Source organism: Prunus persica, chromosome G6 (assembly GCF_000346465.2).
Source record: "Prunus persica cultivar Lovell chromosome G6, Prunus_persica_NCBIv2, whole genome shotgun sequence".
In the NCBI taxonomy this organism is placed as follows: domain Eukaryota; kingdom Viridiplantae; phylum Streptophyta; class Magnoliopsida; order Rosales; family Rosaceae; genus Prunus; species Prunus persica.
This window is the reverse complement of record NC_034014.1, coordinates 24,619,499-24,637,148: the sequence shown is the minus strand read 5'-3', so window position 1 is coordinate 24,637,148 and position 17,650 is coordinate 24,619,499. Positions and strand designations below refer to the sequence as shown.

At 38.7% G+C, this 17,650-nt stretch overlaps 2 protein-coding genes across 3 annotated transcripts; one reads left to right on the top strand and one right to left on the bottom strand.

The window, feature by feature from the left end:
* On the top strand, positions 295 to 10,356 carry LOC18775237. Its single transcript, XM_020565867.1, has 9 exons — positions 295 to 522; positions 700 to 1,222; positions 1,510 to 2,015; positions 3,973 to 4,908; positions 5,081 to 5,476; positions 5,954 to 6,145; positions 6,275 to 6,473; positions 6,573 to 7,384; positions 8,914 to 10,356. The coding sequence occupies exons 1-9, from the start codon at positions 340 to 342 to the stop codon at positions 10,066 to 10,068; spliced, it is 4,902 nt and encodes a 1,633-aa protein (XP_020421456.1). The 5' UTR covers positions 295 to 339; the 3' UTR covers positions 10,069 to 10,356.
* LOC18772530 (probable ADP-ribosylation factor GTPase-activating protein AGD6) lies at positions 10,544 to 14,384 on the bottom strand. 2 transcript variants are annotated; one of them, XM_020566980.1, is made up of 5 exons: positions 14,222 to 14,384; positions 13,253 to 14,113; positions 13,043 to 13,132; positions 11,202 to 11,700; positions 10,544 to 10,979 (listed from the first exon to the last, which is right to left on the bottom strand). In XM_020566980.1, the coding sequence occupies exons 2-4, from the start codon at positions 14,084 to 14,086 to the stop codon at positions 11,203 to 11,205; spliced, it is 1,422 nt and encodes a 473-aa protein (XP_020422569.1). In that variant the 5' UTR covers positions 14,087 to 14,113; positions 14,222 to 14,384; the 3' UTR covers positions 10,544 to 10,979; position 11,202. The 2 variants fall into 2 exon arrangements, with proteins under 2 accessions (XP_020422569.1, XP_007205139.1); XM_007205077.2 differs by having other exon boundaries at positions 13,253 to 14,383.

The window sequence follows — 17,650 nt, the reverse complement described above, 5'->3', positions numbered from 1 at the left end:
TTACCAAACGTAGGTCAGTACTTAATCCAGCTTAGGCCAATCCGAGCTAATCCAAGACAGTCCCAGGATTTAGTCCAGTCTATGACAGTCCGACGTACCAAACGACCCCTTTAGGTGCCATATATGACTGAGATGACCTTAGATCTTAGATTCAATTCTCTACTTCTCCTTAAAAACTTGTATTAAAAAAATCCAATTTAATCTGGGCGCACAGTGAATTCACTTTACAACCAACACTTCAATTGCCTTCCGTCCCTCCCTCTGTATATATATATATATATATATATATTGCTTTGATTTTTCCATGATATCCTATTACATCTTAGTTCATACATAACTATGGCTCCGGTGAACATAACTTCAATCAAAACCGCATCAAGTGGCTTATTGCAAGGCGACAATCCTCTAAACTTCGCCTTCCCACTCTTAATCGTCCAAACCACCTTAATCATTGTCGTTAGTCGTTTCCTCGCTTTTCTTCTCAAGCCCCTCCGCCAACCAAAAGTCATTGCCGAAATTGCAGTAAGTTATTTATTTTCGAATTTAAAATCTCTTTCAATACTATTAGAAATCTACTTGATTTATTTAATTTTCGAACTTAGAATCCCCATTTAATAATATACAATATCGCGAATCTTTTGTGTTTACTTATTTTTTTGGGGTCAAATGTTAATCTTGTGTTGAATAATTATTATATAGGGTGGAATATTGCTTGGACCGTCAGCCTTCGGACGAAACAAACAATACCTACACAAAATATTCCCCTCATGGAGCACCCCAATCCTCGAAACCGTGGCAAGCATTGGTCTTCTGTTTTTCTTGTTCCTCGTAGGCATAGAGCTCGACTTAAGCTCGATCCGACGTCGTAGTGGCCGAAGCGCTGTCGGCATAGCCCTCGCCGGCATATCTGTCCCTTTCATCTGCGGCATCGGAGTTGCCTTGCTCCTCCGGAAAACCATCGACGGAGCTGACAAGGCTGGATTCACCCAGTTCCTTGTGTTCATGGGAGTGTCCCTCTCCATCACCGCTTTTCCTGTTCTCGCCCGCATTTTAGCGGAGCTCAAGCTTTTGACCACTCGGGTTGGCGAGACTGCCATGGCTGCGGCGGCTTTAAACGACGTCGCTGCATGGATCTTGCTGGCGCTGGCGGTGGCCTTGGCCGGTGATGGTGTTGGTGGACACAAGAAGAGCCCCTTGGTATCTATCTGGGTCTTCCTCTCAGGTATATATGGTCTGAAAATAATACAATATCCTCAAAAAATAATTCATAGTTTTCTTTTTCACCTAATATATTAAATAAATATAAATATAATTATAATTATTTTGTATGATTAGTTTAACAGAAAGGGACATTCTCTGTGTGGAAATGAATCTCACTTTTAATGGAGAAATAGTATAAAGCCTAATCATTATAATTTTATATGTTGACTTTTCTGCTGTTTTATATATTTTCAGTTACTATTTGGTATATCCATGTAAGTAGTAAGTAATGGCTTTTGAATATCTCAGGTCTTGCTTTTGTTGCTTTCATGATGGTGGTGATCCGCCCCGCCATGAACTGGGTGGCCCGCCGCAGCTCCCCGGAGCAAGACTCAGTGGACGAAGCCTATATCTGCTTGACCCTAGCCGGAGTCATGGTGGCCGGGTTCGTGACAGACCTAATTGGGATTCATTCCATATTCGGAGCCTTTGTGTTTGGCCTAACAATTCCAAAAGGAGGACTGTTTGCAGACAGGTTGACACAGAGGATGGAAGACTTTGTGTCTGGTCTGTTGCTTCCGCTTTACTTTGCTTCAAGTGGGTTGAAGACGGACGTGGCGAAGATCAAGGGAGGAGAGGCGTGGGGGCTGCTGGCTCTGGTTATATCCACGGCCTGCGCCGGGAAGATCTTGGGAACGTTTGTTGTGGCTTTGATGTTTAAGATCCCTGTTAGGGAGTCCTTGACGCTTGGTGTGCTCATGAACACCAAAGGCTTGGTTGAGCTCATTGTTCTCAATATTGGCAAGGAGAAAAAGGTCAGTTATAATTATTTATTTAATTGATTTCCACCACATTTACATCGGCATTTTAATTATTTATATGCACTGCTATAACAAGTATGAAAATTGATTGAATTGCCATGTATAATTAACATGTTCTTGCTTGTAGTATGATGACCAAAGCTCTCTTTATTTATTTTATTTTTTTCTTTTCTGTCCTCTTCACACCTATTTAAAGGAAAGTGTTTTAAAAAAAAATTATAGTTACAATTTAATCATACATTTCATACAAATGTAACGAAAGGTATCCTCTCCACTTGTTCTCAAAAGAAGTGATTATACATTTATAAAATATCTTATTATGTGAAAGTCGTATTAGGATTTGAAATGTGAGAGATTGATAATAACATAATTGATCGTTACTTGACATCTTGTCAAACATAAAATCTCCCATATGAAAAAATGAATGTGAATTGTGTAATATTGTTTGGTGCCGTGTTGTGTTAGACTGTGAATTCAAACAAAAATCAACTAAACTTGAGAATATAATTAACTTAGGTTTCATGTGCATGTATCACAACTAATTCATCATATCAGCTAATCAATACTGTTTAGCATGGGATTAACTTAAGGCAGCCGGTTCTAGTTGTTGGGGCCATGTTAGGGAATCATTTGCAATATCATTTGAAAACGACAGATCAACTTTTACCCTCCTCATTGTAATCCGTCGTTTACGTTATTGTCTGTTTACACTGCATTCAGCGGAAATTGGAACTTTATGTCACTTCTTTTTTGCTTTATTGATTGATCCCCCCCCTCCATTTTCCTAAAAGCTTTTGGCCAATCCATGAACTCTTGTGTGGCTCATATCAATCCTCACCCTGTATGGTGGTTTGATAACTATTTTTATTTTTGTTTTTATTTTTATTTTAATTTTAATTTTAAAATATTAAAAAAAAAAAGAGTGAAAATGAGAGTGAGGATGAGATTGATAAGAAGATGATGAGAAGAAAGGATGGGAACGAGGAGTAATAAAAGTGAAAATAATTTCAAATAAATTTAATTTTTTAGTTTTTATTTTCACTTTTGTTATTCCTCCCTCACATCCTCATGTATCATATTTCCTCTCAATTTCATCTTCACTCTCATTCTCACCTTTATTCTCCCTTCTTTTTCGTACAAAAATTAAAAATTAAAAATTAAAAAATGAAATGATTATTAAACAGAACCTTAAACAGTTACGTGTCTTCAGAAAATTAAAAAGCAACAAACACTCACACAGTGCCAATTTTTTTGCCACAAAGATAGTCATGAAAAGAATAGAATAAGGGACACAGACAAGTTTGTAAAGGTTAAAAAGCAAGGACTTTGGGTAAAGTTTGTCCTGTTTGCCTTGGCTTTATTGTGAATCCATCCAAAGATTAAAGTTGGGTTGTATAATCTCAATTATTGGTTCGGCCAAAATATATATATATATAAATTATTGATGTAAGAAATTTGATGAATTATTACCTTTTGTTTCGTCTTCAAGACTTCAACTTTCTATTTAAGGGCGTCTAAATAATATATATATATATATAGAAATTGTCTGTAGCATTGCCCTTTAACTTGGTGTGTTTGGCCTTTCTAGAAAATCAGTTACATATTCTAAAGGTAATGGTTTTGGAGGAAAGTATAAATTTGCAACTTTATACATATATAAATTTGCGACTTTGTGTTATATATAAATATATATATATATATATCTTATGAATTTTTTGTTTGCGTGCAAGATTTCTAACTTTCTATTTGAGGACGTCTATAAGAGCTGTCTATTAACATTGTTTTATATATTGATATATGCGTTATGTTGTCAGATTATTCATTAAACATGTTTTTAATAGTATTATGTGAAAAAGTATGTGACAAGTTGACGTGATATCAAAGATGTGTGATTTTTGCAACTTTGGGTTAAAAAATGTTATCTTAAGAATTACTAGTTATTTAATTACAGGTGCTTAATGATGAGACATTTGCTATTCTAGTCCTCATGGCACTCTTCACCACCTTCATCACAAGTCCTCTAGTGATGGCCATTTACAAGCCGGCACGTGGCATCTCATTGCGCCCTCGCCGCAAGCTAGGTGACCTCTCGACCAGCGAGGCCTTCAAAGACGAGCTTCGAGTGGTCGCATGTGTTCATGGGCCTCCCAATGTGCCTTCACTGGTTGGCCTCATTGAGTCCATTCGGAGCTCCAAGAAATCCCAACTCAAACTCTTCCTTATGCACCTTGTGGAGCTCACTGAACGCTCTTCTTCCATTATCATGGTCCAAAGAGCTCGAAAAAATGGGTTCCCCTTCTTTAATCGGTTGGGCCGAGGCCAGCTGCACGACAGCATTGTCGGGGCTTTCCAAGCCTATAGCCAATTGGGTCGTGTCTCGGTCCGGCCCACGACTGCAATTTCAGCTATGTCCACAATGTATGAAGATATATGCCACGTGGCCGAAGATAAGAGGGCGGCGATGATCATCTTGCCCTTCCACAAACAATTGAGGTTCGACGGTGATGATCAGGAGACAACGGAGATTGTGGGCCATAGTTGGAGAGGGGTCAACCAAAAGGTGCTTCAAAATGCACCGTGTTCGGTTGCAGTGCTCGTAGACCGTGGATTTGGTCGCCCTAGATCACAAACTCCTAAGCCTACAACCATCCTGACCCAACGGATATGCATTATTTTTTTCGGTGGGCCTGATGATCGCGAGGCCTTGGAGTTGGGTGGTAGGATGGCCGAACACCCAGCAGTTAAAGTGACGGTTGTGAGATTCGTCGAGAAAGAGGGCTTGGAGAGTAATGGGCCTCATGGGCTTATGTTAAAGCCCTCACCCTCCAAGTCCATCGATAATAGCTATAGCTTCTCCACAGCTAAAATGGACAGAAAGAAAGAAAAGGTATTTGTGCCTAGCTACAATTTAGTCACATTGCAATATGTCCTCCATCTATAACCACACATTCGTCACATCACCCTGTCCGTGTTGCACTAATAGATTAGTCAAATCACACAATTTAAGCTCGTTTAACTTTTTCCGTATGTACTAATTTATGGTAAAATTTGATCATCAGAAACTGGATGAGGGTGCAATGGCTGAGTTCAGAAGCAAGTGGGATGGGAAAGCAGAATACATAGAGAAAGTGGGAGCCAATAACATTATAGAGGGGGTGTTGGCCACAGGACGAAGTGGAGATCAAGACCTATTGGTCGTGGGAAAAGGGCGGTTCCCATCAGCCATGGTAGCAGAATTGGCAGACCGGCAAGCAGAGCACGCGGAGTTAGGCCCCGTTGGAGACATGTTGGCCTCATCAGATCATGGTGTGGTCTCATCAGTCCTTGTGATTCAACGACATGACGTAGCGCATGCCGTGGAGACTCCCATGTCGAAGATAGTGCACCATGAATACGAAAGGTTCGTAGCAGATGAATCTTCCAGCAATGCGCTTGAAATTTCTAAGGAATCGGTGTGACCAAAAGTAATTAACGTGTTCGTCATATACAGTGTATTGTTTTGTTACAAGTTTCCTTGTCCAAAAAATATGTGAGATTAGGTTTTGTTATCAACTTATGATGGACGTTGAAGAAAAAGAGCCAAGCTAATGATTCAGAGTTTAGAAATTTATTAATGACAAGGCAAAGCAATGATTAAGGGATTAATTAAGAAGCATCATGATTAGCACTGGATTAATTGGTGGCGCATAACGAACAATAAACAAAAGAACTTGACTTAAGTGGGAGGAGCAATTATCTGCCGTCTAGTTGGAGGCAGCGTTGTTTATACATGTAAACAGGGTGGGTAAGGCAGTAGGTTTGACTTGAGAACACTTGGTACTTTTCTTATCCCCTATAAGAATCAATCATCAGCTACTCATTTAATTTCAATTCAACATTGTGAAGAACAAAGATGCCAGTCATTTAGGGTTCAAAGTTAATCTAACTTTCAATTACCACCAACCATGGAGCTCAACATAACCACTATGAGAACTTCATCAGATGGGGCTTGGCAAGGTGACAACCCTTTGCACCATGCCTTCCCATTGTTGATAGTTCAAACCACTCTTGTCCTCTTCGTTAGCCGCCTCCTCGCCTTACTTCTCAAGCCACTCCGCCAACCTAAAGTCATCGCTGAAATATTAGTACTGTTTTTTTATTTTTTTATTTTTGCTGATATATGCGTGCTTATATGTCTAAAACTACGTTTTTTTTTTTTCTTTTGTGCATGACTGAAAAGAATGTTTGCTTTTACTTTCTTGCGTACAATTCAGGGTGGGATTTTGTTGGGACCATCAGCACTTGGCCGGAACAAACACTTCTTGCAGATCATATTCCCTTCATGGAGCACCCCCATACTCGAATCCGTAGCAAGCATTGGCCTTCTCTTTTACTTATTTCTTGTTGGCCTTGAGCTTGATCTGAGCTCCATTCGCCGCAGTGGCAGAAAAGCCATCACCATAGCCATTGCAGGCATGGTCCAAATTTCAATCTGATACAATATATTTTCCAATATTTTCTTTTAGTACATTTCACTCAAATTTTGAAACTTTAGTCTTCAAATTCTCTCAGGCATTTCCGTCCCCTTTCTCTTCGGAGTAGGGGTCACATTCCTCATGCGCAAAGCCATCCATGGGGAGAACAAAGTGGGCTACGCTCAGTGCCTTGTGTTCATTGGGGTAGCTCTCTCCATCACCGCTTTCCCTGTCCTCGCACGCATCCTAGCAGAGCTCAAACTGCTCACAACTCGCGTTGGCGAAACAGCAATGGCAGCAGCAGCCTTCAACGACGTCGCTGCGTGGATATTGCTGGCATTGGCCGTGGCCTTAGCCGGAGGGAACCACAAAAGCCCCTTAGTATCCCTTTGGGTTCTAATTTCAGGTGTTGCCTTTGTTGCTTTTCAGCTAACTTTGGTCAGGCCCTTCATGAACTGGGTAGCCAAACGCAGCACATCCAATGATGGCTTAGTGGACGAGGCCTACATCTGCTTAACCCTAGCCGGGGTAATGATATCCGGGTTTATGACAGACCTCATCGGTGTCCATGCCATATTCGGAGCTTTTGTTTTCGGGTTAACGATCCCAAAGGGGGAGTTTGCAGCCAAACTGACCAAAAGGATTGAAGATTTTGTGTCTGGTTTGCTTCTCCCTCTCTACTTTGCTTCAAGTGGATTGAGGACGGATGTGGCTAAAATTCAAGGGGTCAAGGCATGGGGACTGTTGGCTTTGGTGATATCAGTGTCCTGCACAGGGAAGATTTTGGGAACGTTTTTGGTTGCCATGTTGTGTATGATACCAGTAAGAGAGTCGTTGGCTTTGGGTGTGTTGATGAACACCAAAGGGTTGGTAGAGCTCATTGTTCTCAATATTGGAAAGGAAAAGAAGGTACGTGTATTTTTTATTTTACAAATACCCACTTATAATAATATACAATATAAACATACTTGTTATAATATTACATGAACCTACTTCAGTGCTACACTATAATTATTCTATTTTACGGCAGATTTCATTTTTGTAACACTCTGGTCACAAAATCTATACAAACGCACTATATGTACTATAATAAAGATTTTTTTTTTATATGCTAGAGTCACTAAACTTTGTATTTTCGTCTCATTTTCATTTTTAATTATTTGACTGAAAAATTAATCCATAGTGCAAACCCAGGTCACGCAACACTAAGTTTTTCCATCTTCGCTTCATAGGAAGGAAGCTTTTTTTAAAGAAAAGTTTATATATATCTAAATTTTCATTCCAAAGTTGGGTTTAATCCTTGGATTTGGATACTTTGATACAAGTTCTTTGACTCTTATGCCATATATGATTACATTTATTTTTTAATATTTTCTGATGTAATCTTCTTTCTTTTTTTTAAAATCATTTTTTATTCTAATATTGCCCATTATGCCTTGATTCAGGTAATAATAAGTTATGTAATAATAATTAGCCATTTATGACTTTGTCATTGAATAAAAAAGGAAAATATTGCAAACATATCCCAGAGAGCATTTAAATAAAAACCGTTCTCTCCTCTTTGAATCAATTTCCTACCCCAAGAACTGTTCTCCCACTTCTTCTTCACATCAGCAGCCTCTGTGAAAAACTGTCATTAGTGAAAGGATGAAAGACAATTTCAAAAAATAAGCCTACAATATGCTTCCATAGCAAGCAGAGAATTATGGCAGAATATTCCTCAAATGGTACTAATGCTGGTGACACTTGTTGTCAACTTTTCTTGGGGACCATTTTGACGTCAATTTTGATGTCAGATACAGAAAGTCTCTTGAAATTCATTTGTCCCTGTGGTAGAAGTATATTACATACTCTTGTAGATATATTATCCTATGGTGTAGGTATATTGTTCTATTGCCTATTGCATAGGTATTTATGTGTTTTCATATTTTTGACAATGAATAATAGTATTTTATATACCTTTTTTTTTTTTAATAAGTAACATACAATTTTTATGTGTCTATTTTTGTATCTAACGTATAAGTAGTCTTCTAATTTATGTTCCTAACTTATAGGTAACACAATTTATCACTAAGTTTTTTCCATTGCTAATAATAACACTATTTACCTGTATGTTAGGTACATAAATTCATGTGGGTGCTTACCTAAATAATTGATATAATATGTGGGTCTTTATTTTTCATTGATTAAATTATATTTTATCCATATATAGGTAAATATTATCAAAGAAAGAATTCAAAATTTAAATTCTGAAATTCATTACAAAGAAATAATGCATTAAATTTAGATTTTCAATGCATTATTTCCTTGTAATGAATTTCAGAATTTAAATTTTGAATTCTTGCACTTATTCACTGTCCATCCATCTATGTTTGTTTACTATCTAGTCCTGTTATTGCCACCTTGGGGGATTAACTTTTGGAAACTTCGCTTTGCAGATTCTAAACGACGAGATGTTTGCTATTTTAGTCCTGATGGCACTTTTCACCACCTTCATGACAACTCCAGCTGTGATGGCCATTTACAATCCCTCGTGGGACGTCATTGCTTCTCCAACTCCCCGTCTCTTACATTCTCCAACCAAAAGCTCAAAGAAACAGAAGGACCTTCGAATCCTTGCTTGCATTCATGGCCCCGGAAGCGTACCCTCCCTCATCAACCTCATAGAGTCAACCGGAACCGCCTTCGAAAACTCACCGCCACTCAAAGTTTACGTCATGCATCTTGTTGAGCTCACTGATCGTTCATCTTCGATTATGATGGTACACCGTGTTCGAAAAAATGGTTTTCCCTTCATCAACCGCCTATGTCAAGGGGTTTCGCAGGACCAAATCCCGGCAGCATTTGAGGCGTATGGTAGAGTTGGTCAAGTCACCATCCGCCACACGACGGCCATCTCGGCATTGTCCACAATGCACCAGGACATACTCCACGTCGCGGAAGAAAAGAGGGTGTCGATCATCATCTTGCCTTTTAACAGACAGTGCAGAACAGATGTTGAAGAGACGATGGAGAATTTGGGCCATGATTGGAGAGCGGTCAATCAGAGGGTATTAAGCAGTGCAAATTGCTCGGTGGCATTGTTTGTGGATCGTGGATTTGGTGGCAGACCTGAGAGGCGTGGAGCGCCCTCAAGTGCCACCATTTCGAAGAGGGTGTGCGTTTTGTTTGCGGGTGGACCCGACGACCGTGAGGCTTTGGAGTTTGGATGGAGACTGGCGCATCCAAGTGTTATGGTCACAGTTGTGAAGTGGATTCAGGTTGAGGGAACAGACAGCTTGGAGCAGAGCCATGAGAGGGAAGTTGATGAGGCTGCAGTGGCAGAGCTGAAGAGGTCTAATGAGTCAGTGGAATACATAGAGAAGGTGGTGGCCAGCAATGTTGCAGAGACGGTAGTGAGTATAGGTCAGAGCACAGAATACGACCTGGTTATCGTGGGGAAGGAGCAGCACCACCCAGCCATGGTTGCAGAACTGGCTCACCAGCAGCTGGAGCATGCTGAACTGGGACCAATTGGAGATGCATTAGCTTCGTCCTCACATGGGATCTTGTCCTCCATACTTGTGATACAAGCACCACGAAGTAAAAAATGATTTGATCGAAGGCAGTTGGAGACCAGGATTTGTAATTGTAGCTATGTAAATTAGTTTGTCATTTGGCGAGGCAGACTCCACATGTTAAAAAAATTACGAATAATGGAGTTTAGTTCAATTTTGTTAATAATGTTAGCAGATCGATCAATGCATTTGCTAGTTTTATCTCCTTGTAAGGGTATGTGAAACAATTAAGGCAGTAGAACAGAGAAGAAGAAAGATACCGGGTTAAGATTCGAGAGGCAGAATGTAGTTTTTTCTATTATGCAAACTATTTGTTCTTGGTCTCGGAGGACATCGCATCGGAATCGTGCTATTCATAGCAGTAAATAACTCTCTGGATGATGCGAGAACTATACCATGCCAATAATTCAACAAAGAAAATGCCTTCAATTGATTGCAGATTACTGGGATTTCAAACGGAGAAAACATATCAGAACACAAATGAAGGATTAGGATAACATACTTAGAACCATTGCAAATTAAAAGAAATTTTCATTACTCAAATCTCACAAACAAATTCGAACATTTCAGTACTCTTTTGAATTGGGCAATTAACCCTCTTGTGAATAGTTGTACACATATAAACAACTTTGAAAAACACCAAATATCCCCAATTAAGTTACATAAAATCTTTTAAAGATGAAAGAAAAAGAAAGGAAAAAAAAAAAACGTTTTCTGCAAATATACTAAACTCAACAAAAGTGTCTTTTTCCATGGAAATGGATCTCAAATCCAATTTATCACCAACCAACCAATTAGTCAGCAGCAGCTGCTAACAAATTCCACATTCATCAAATTCCATTTCCTTCACCTTAGGCATCAATCTTGGCGGCCTTCAATTTGCGTGCTAATAATTTGTTTCCGCAACTTATGGGTCAACCAGAAATTTGTTGAGACCATGTAAGATTCTACTTGGACACACGAAGAAAACACAACCAAAACAGGAATGAGTCTCAAAACTTGTATATCATAGCCAAATACAATTCAAGACAAATAACGTTTCTAGCACCCTCTTGTAGCCGTGGAATACTATTGTGGTGAACATACAATCTACTTTTAAACACAAAAAGGACAAAACTGGGAAAAAGTTTTAAATTACAATGAAAGTATGTTCCTTGGGATACACTAACCTTAGTTAAAGCCTCCCCCAGTCCATGTTGAATCCGATTTCCCATTGTGACCAGCAGCCTTCGAAACAGATGCACTCTGGTAATGATCAAATCCATCGTCTTTGCCATCATCCCAGCCAGCCCAACCGTCACTGCTATTGGATCCCGTTCCCTTAGTAGTCTCTTGCTTCCTATTGTCTTTTTGGTCCCAATCATCCCAAGAACTCGAGCCGTATGAATTAAAATTCCCACTCGATGACTGGCCCCCTCCAGAAGAATTCCATTGTTTATTCTCCTGTTTAAACTCTTGATAATATCCATTTTGTTCACTATCATTTCGTTGCCAGTTATTATCAGCCTTCCAGGCTGTTCCGTCTTTAGTGTACTCTTCAACCTTTTGTGAAGCCATTGCCATGACCCCTTTCATAATCCCCCAAGTCCTATGTCCTATCTCTGTAGTCTTTGCAGTGACAACATTAACAGTTTCATTCACCTTGTAATCATAGCCACCCTCTTTCACCTGTTATAAGAGTTTAATCACACAACTCCTTTATCAAAGTTCAGAAATTGGAAAGTTAGCTTACAATATATGCATTCCTGGTATATAAAAAAATACAGAATATTTAGTTAATCCGAAAGCAAATAATACAACTCTCTCTCTCACCCATGCACACACACACCCCCATAGAGATGAAGACTAAAAACACACAAACCTTTCTCAAAACTCAAAGCAATGTAAAAAATAAAGAAAACAAAGAGAAAACAAAGGTAATGGGTTACTACCAAGATGCGTCTTCATAATAGATGTTTTTTGCCCCTCGAAATAGCCTTACATTTGTAGTATGGTAACGGGTTCATAAATTTTCAAACCTCAGGATATTTAGGTTGATTTAATTACCCCAGGGGGAATAATATTTAATCTGGCTGTTACTTAAAACAATGACTAGCAGTGGTGGTTTGCCAGTAATTGACACCATGAGAGGGCTGGGCTAGAGTGTTTTTGTAGTTGTTTTTTACGTCAAATGGAGACGTTATGATTTATAATGGTACTTTGATATGTTAAGACGGGAGATCAAGACACTATGAGTATGAGGTGTTTACTACATCCATGAAGCAAGTCATTAGCTTCAAGTTCTGAGGAGTTAACCTATTAAAATTTGATAGTTAAAAAATAGTAGAAATGGTGAAAAAGGGTGAAAATGAATAACAGAGGTAGCTTTTTCAGGGCTGTTCACCCAACTTATCGGAATATTTGAAAGAACAAAGAGAATGTAGCTTTTTCATTCAGAATACTACCAATTTTCTATTCCTTGTCCTTCTCTAAAGGTGATCCAAATGGAAAGTTGAAATATAATTATTTTTAATGAGTACCTGATATTAGTTACGTTAGAAGGTAAGAGATCTTTTGGTTTTAGTTTTGTTTCGTTTATTTCTGTTTCCTATTGCAGTAAAGCTAGAATTACCTAGCTCCAAATACATTTCATATTACAGGCACGGAGCATGAAGTTGTATGTCATTGGACTGACAGAAGCAATTACAAACAGAAAAAGTGGCGCCAAACATATATCATCTTATTACCATAGCCAAAAGAAATGCCGTACACATACAAAGTTCCTCCATTCACAGCATTCAATATAAGCATTAAACCCATTATGTCTATAGCATTTCAATAACCACAAGAACGGATTCTTCGTGCATAGCATTTCAATAATTTCGAACTACCACTATAAGAGAAATTGCAAACCAACTACTCTACTGGAACTAGAAGACAGAATAAATATGCATGAACAGAGATACAATGCCTATGCCTGGCAGAATGGTCATCTAACATCAGACAAAATTAAGAGTGACAAGTAAAATACCTTTGTAGTGAGCTCTTTCGTGCCTGCCTGGACTACACTCGCAGCCGACTGAGCCGCAGATGCAGCAACCAAAGATAACTTACCAATACCCTATTCAAATGACAAAAGTACAAAACCAAAAACATACATGTAATGTGTATCAATATTCAGCCATTTCCAGCTACAATCAATCACACATCAAAATAAACACAAAAACAAAAATAATGCAACCTGAGAAACAACAGATAACACATCGCCTTGTGCATTCACATTCTGATGATTCTGGGAAGGCGCGGGACTCGATCCAAACCCGACATACTTACCGCCCTGTGAGGGCGGGAGCCCGTCCGGCCGCGACTCGTTCTCTGCTATTTTTCTCGCGAAAAAGCTCTCCTTGTTCGCCGCCGAGGCCTCAAATTGCGATCTCGTAATGTCCTCCGTAGACCTCGACCTGGCGGGCATGCTTCCTCCATATCCACCATCCCCACGACCACCATGACCACCACCACCACCAGCTCTGAAGTCGCCGGTCGACTGGTTCCTCCTTATATCGTTCGACGATCTGAAACCGTCGTCGTCCCAACTATCCCACCCCCCATTGTTCCCCGAATTACCACCCCTGCTGCCGCCGCCGCCGCCTCCATGGGCCAAAGGTGGCTTTGATTTCCCGAACCCTAGGGTCTCCTTCACGACGGGTGGGTCCCGCCAAGGACGCCCCTCGGCTAGGGCTTGAATCCGATCCCGGTAGACGCTGGCGGCGTTGGTGTTGTACTTGGTGACGATATCCGTCTCCTTGGAGACGCCGTAGCTGGCGAGGAAGGCGTTGAGCTGCTCGTTGCCACCGGCCTCCATCTTCTTGATCTGGATCTCGGACCAGGAGTCCATGGTGACGGATCGGACGAAGGAGATGTGGACGCCGAGGCCGCGGTGCTTGCCGGAGCACTCTAAGCACATGAAGACGCCGTAGGATACCGAAGCCCATTGCGGGTTCTTCTGGGAGCAGTCGACGCAGATCTTGTTCCCTGGCTGCGATTGCAGGTCCCGGAGCCGCCGAGATGCCGCCATTTTTTGGGGGTTACGATCCGTTCCGATCTGAATCGGATTGTACAAAATCGGATCAAAAAATTGAGATCAAAATTTATGAAAAAAAAGAAAAAAGAAGAGAGAATTTAATTGAGAGGAAGGGAGGCGGAATGTCACCCTGTTTGGGGAGAGGAATTAGAATTAGGGGAACACCGACAGCGTTAATTCGTCGAACACTTTTTATAGTTTTATGGATTAGACGAACAGATGGAGTCCACTGCTCTCTGGCTGCATATCTCAAGGGTGGCACGTGCGGTGATTTTTAGTTCTACTTCTCTGTTCCTTCCTATGAATTTAGAAACAACTAACTTACTAAATTTGTTTCAACCAAAAAACAAAAAAAATTTGTTATTTTATTCGTTGGTTAACGTATTTTGTGTGACAGTTTATCATTTCATTCAACTTTCATTTTATTTCATCATCTTGTTAAATCGTACAATTATATTGTTTTTTTTTTTACCAATTCACGCGCAAGTTTATAACTAGCTAAAATTTATTGTTTTAAACAATTATTTATGTTGTTACTCCTTTTGAGAGGGTCAACTTAGAGAGAAATAAAGAGTCATCAGCAGGGAAGAATGTGAGAACTTTCGATAAGAGAATAACCTACAGAAGACAAAGACGAAAAAGTAGTCGTCAAGTTTCGGACATCGATGTGGTGCCTGCCGAATGCCCTCCGATGCTTAAGTCAGCTATAAGTGGTAACTTTGACAGAATAACGGTAAAAGGTGAGAAAGTAGTTACCTCTTTTACTCGAGTACAAGTAAAAATGGGAGCCTTGTACAAAGTTTCAATGTGGGACTTTGTGCAAGTCGTTGTGGTGGTGTCACGTGTCTTGGAGATTAGGTTTGACAGTCGAGAGTTTCGGCAGGTGTTTGCCACTTCGGTAGAGTGTCTTCCTTTGGTAGGGGAGAAGGCATGTTTGCCTTGGTGCTAGTCTTTTTGATGTTGGATATGCTCAGTTGATTATGGTGTAAACAATTTACTCTAGTATGAATGATTGTCAAAAGAAGAAGATCCATAAATTGGTAAGTTCGATAAAGAAATAAGAAACAGATAAGTATGGTGACGAAAATATTTCAGGACAAATTGTTGAAGAGTTATAATTCCATTATAATCTCTTACTCTATCTTTGAATTGTTTTTGTTAATTTAGTATACGTATAGTTCACGTATATTAGAGTGTACAATAAAATTAGATGTTTTGGTTATAAAAAAGCGACTGAGAGGGTAGCTTCGACCTCTTGCCCTAGCTATGGTATATTGTCTAACTCACATTTTGACTTAACCTTATGAGTTCGAGTAGTCGCATATATGCGATACTAATATTTGCCATAAAAAGTCAAAAATACTTCAATTGGAAGAATAGTAATTCCATAAACAACTGCCGTTCACATTATTAGGCAATGGCTTGGGGAAGGAATATTTTATACAATATTCATTAGGCCCAGAAGCCCACTCTAACTTTGGATCTTGAAACTGAACATTGCCACATTCAAAAGAAAGAGGTGGAAAAGATTTCAGAAGAATGAGACCATATAAAGGTAGACAAATGGGCTTAGAGCTTTGCTAGATACTGAAAGGCCCAAATGATTATTTTTCAATTACAATAAAAGCCCCAAATGATTTCAAGCCTGTAACATTTCTCTCCAAAAAAATGTTGTAAATAAATATGCCAATCCCTGCATGAAATATTGAAGGAAAATACATTGAGTTGTTTACACTAATACTCTTTTAGGTTTTTAATTTTTTCACAAAATTTCTTAAAATTTTAGAAATTACAAGAACACTCCCTGAGGTTTTAAATTGTTTTCACAAAACTCCTTTTAATTGATTTTTTATCCAAAGATTGATGATTTTATACACACAAGAATCTCCAAATGTCAAAGTTGCCCTTTAAGATTAGATTGCATATACTTCATTGAGGTTTATTTTGTCATTTGCATAAGTTTTTATTTATTTATAATGAAATCATCAATTTTTGGACAAATAATCAACGAAAATGAGTTTTGTGAAAACAAACTGAAATCTCAAGGGATATTCGTGTAAATTTTGAGACTTGATGAGGTTTTGTGAAAACACAAGAAACTTCAGAAGATGATAGTGTAAATAACTCAAATAAATACTATGTTCTATAATAGGTGGATTAGGAATCTCACATGGGACAATTGGAATGAATTGGTAGGTAGATAGATAATTGGTATCTTAGTTTTAGTAATTTTTGGAACTAGGCCCCAATTTCCATATTTTTCAACAAAGTGTAATTCTCAAGTATTTTATAACTTTCCAATTTTACCCTTATAATTTTTGTAATTAAAAAAAAAAAAAGAGGAGAAATCCTTAACTATGCCACCCACTCTCCTTTTTCTTTTTCTTTTTTGAGAAAAAAAATTCGATTTTATTGTATTGCAAGGGGAACTGATACAAGTTGAAGTTGCATTGTGATTCCATTGATAGAAAGGAACCCCCACATGCATGTTAATGCAGTCAATAATATTAGGTTGAGTTCTGCTGATTTTAAAATTTTAATTAAAGCCTTAGGGCCTCCTTATTGAATAGCCTAGTTTTAAAAAGCTGCTAACTTTTATGCACTATTATGCTCTGTTTGGTTCATAGAAAAGGAGGTTTGGGGATAACAAATTAATTGCTTTCCTATGTTTGGTAAATCCAAGTATGAAAAATGGTTATCTTGCACATGGGAAAGTAGGTAGGAAAGTGAAGCTATCCTCCCAACTTGGGTTTTGTTTTCTCTCATCATGGGAAAGTTTGGAAAAATGAGCCAACATTAAATGCACATTTTTCATGATTATTTTATTCAATTAACAATTTGAATTATAGTATATCATTAAAAATAACATGGGAAATTATTTCCCCTCAAATCCGTTCAGTTAACCAAACATGGCCTTAATAGAGATAAGTTTCACACACCTTTATGCATTATTGTACCGTCTCATATGTCATAATCATAAAGTCCTAGAATTAAGGAAAATCAATCACATATTCATTTACTTCGATATTGAAATAATTCTAATTCCGTTAAATTTGAATTAGACATGTTGGTCAAGACAAAGAAAAAGACAAACAAATTTCATGTCAAAATTCGTAATCAAATACATCACTCCGCTCATTCTAAATATCAAATCAAATTGATCTTCAAATTTAGGTATTGAAACACATAATGAATTTTGACATCCAAGCATCTTCACCGTTTTGGTAAAAAGAGCTAGTTGGGAGAGGGGTCAGTCATTCTATATTTATATTTTATAGCTCCATACTCTTTTTTTCTGTGGTCTCATCTCGTGGACTTTTCTTGACCCTCTAAAGGATTAGCCTTACAATAATACTGCAGAGAGAGACAGCTACTGTTAGCTCCGATGGATCAGACACTGTATCTGTAGCCAATACGCACGCCCATGTCTACACTCTTTTATGACATTTCAAAGGATTGGATGAGCATGAGTATATTTAATGTCAATGCATGAACCAGCATAATTTAAATCCTTTCTTCTTTTATCGACAGGTCTAATTCAGTGAAAAAGATATTTTC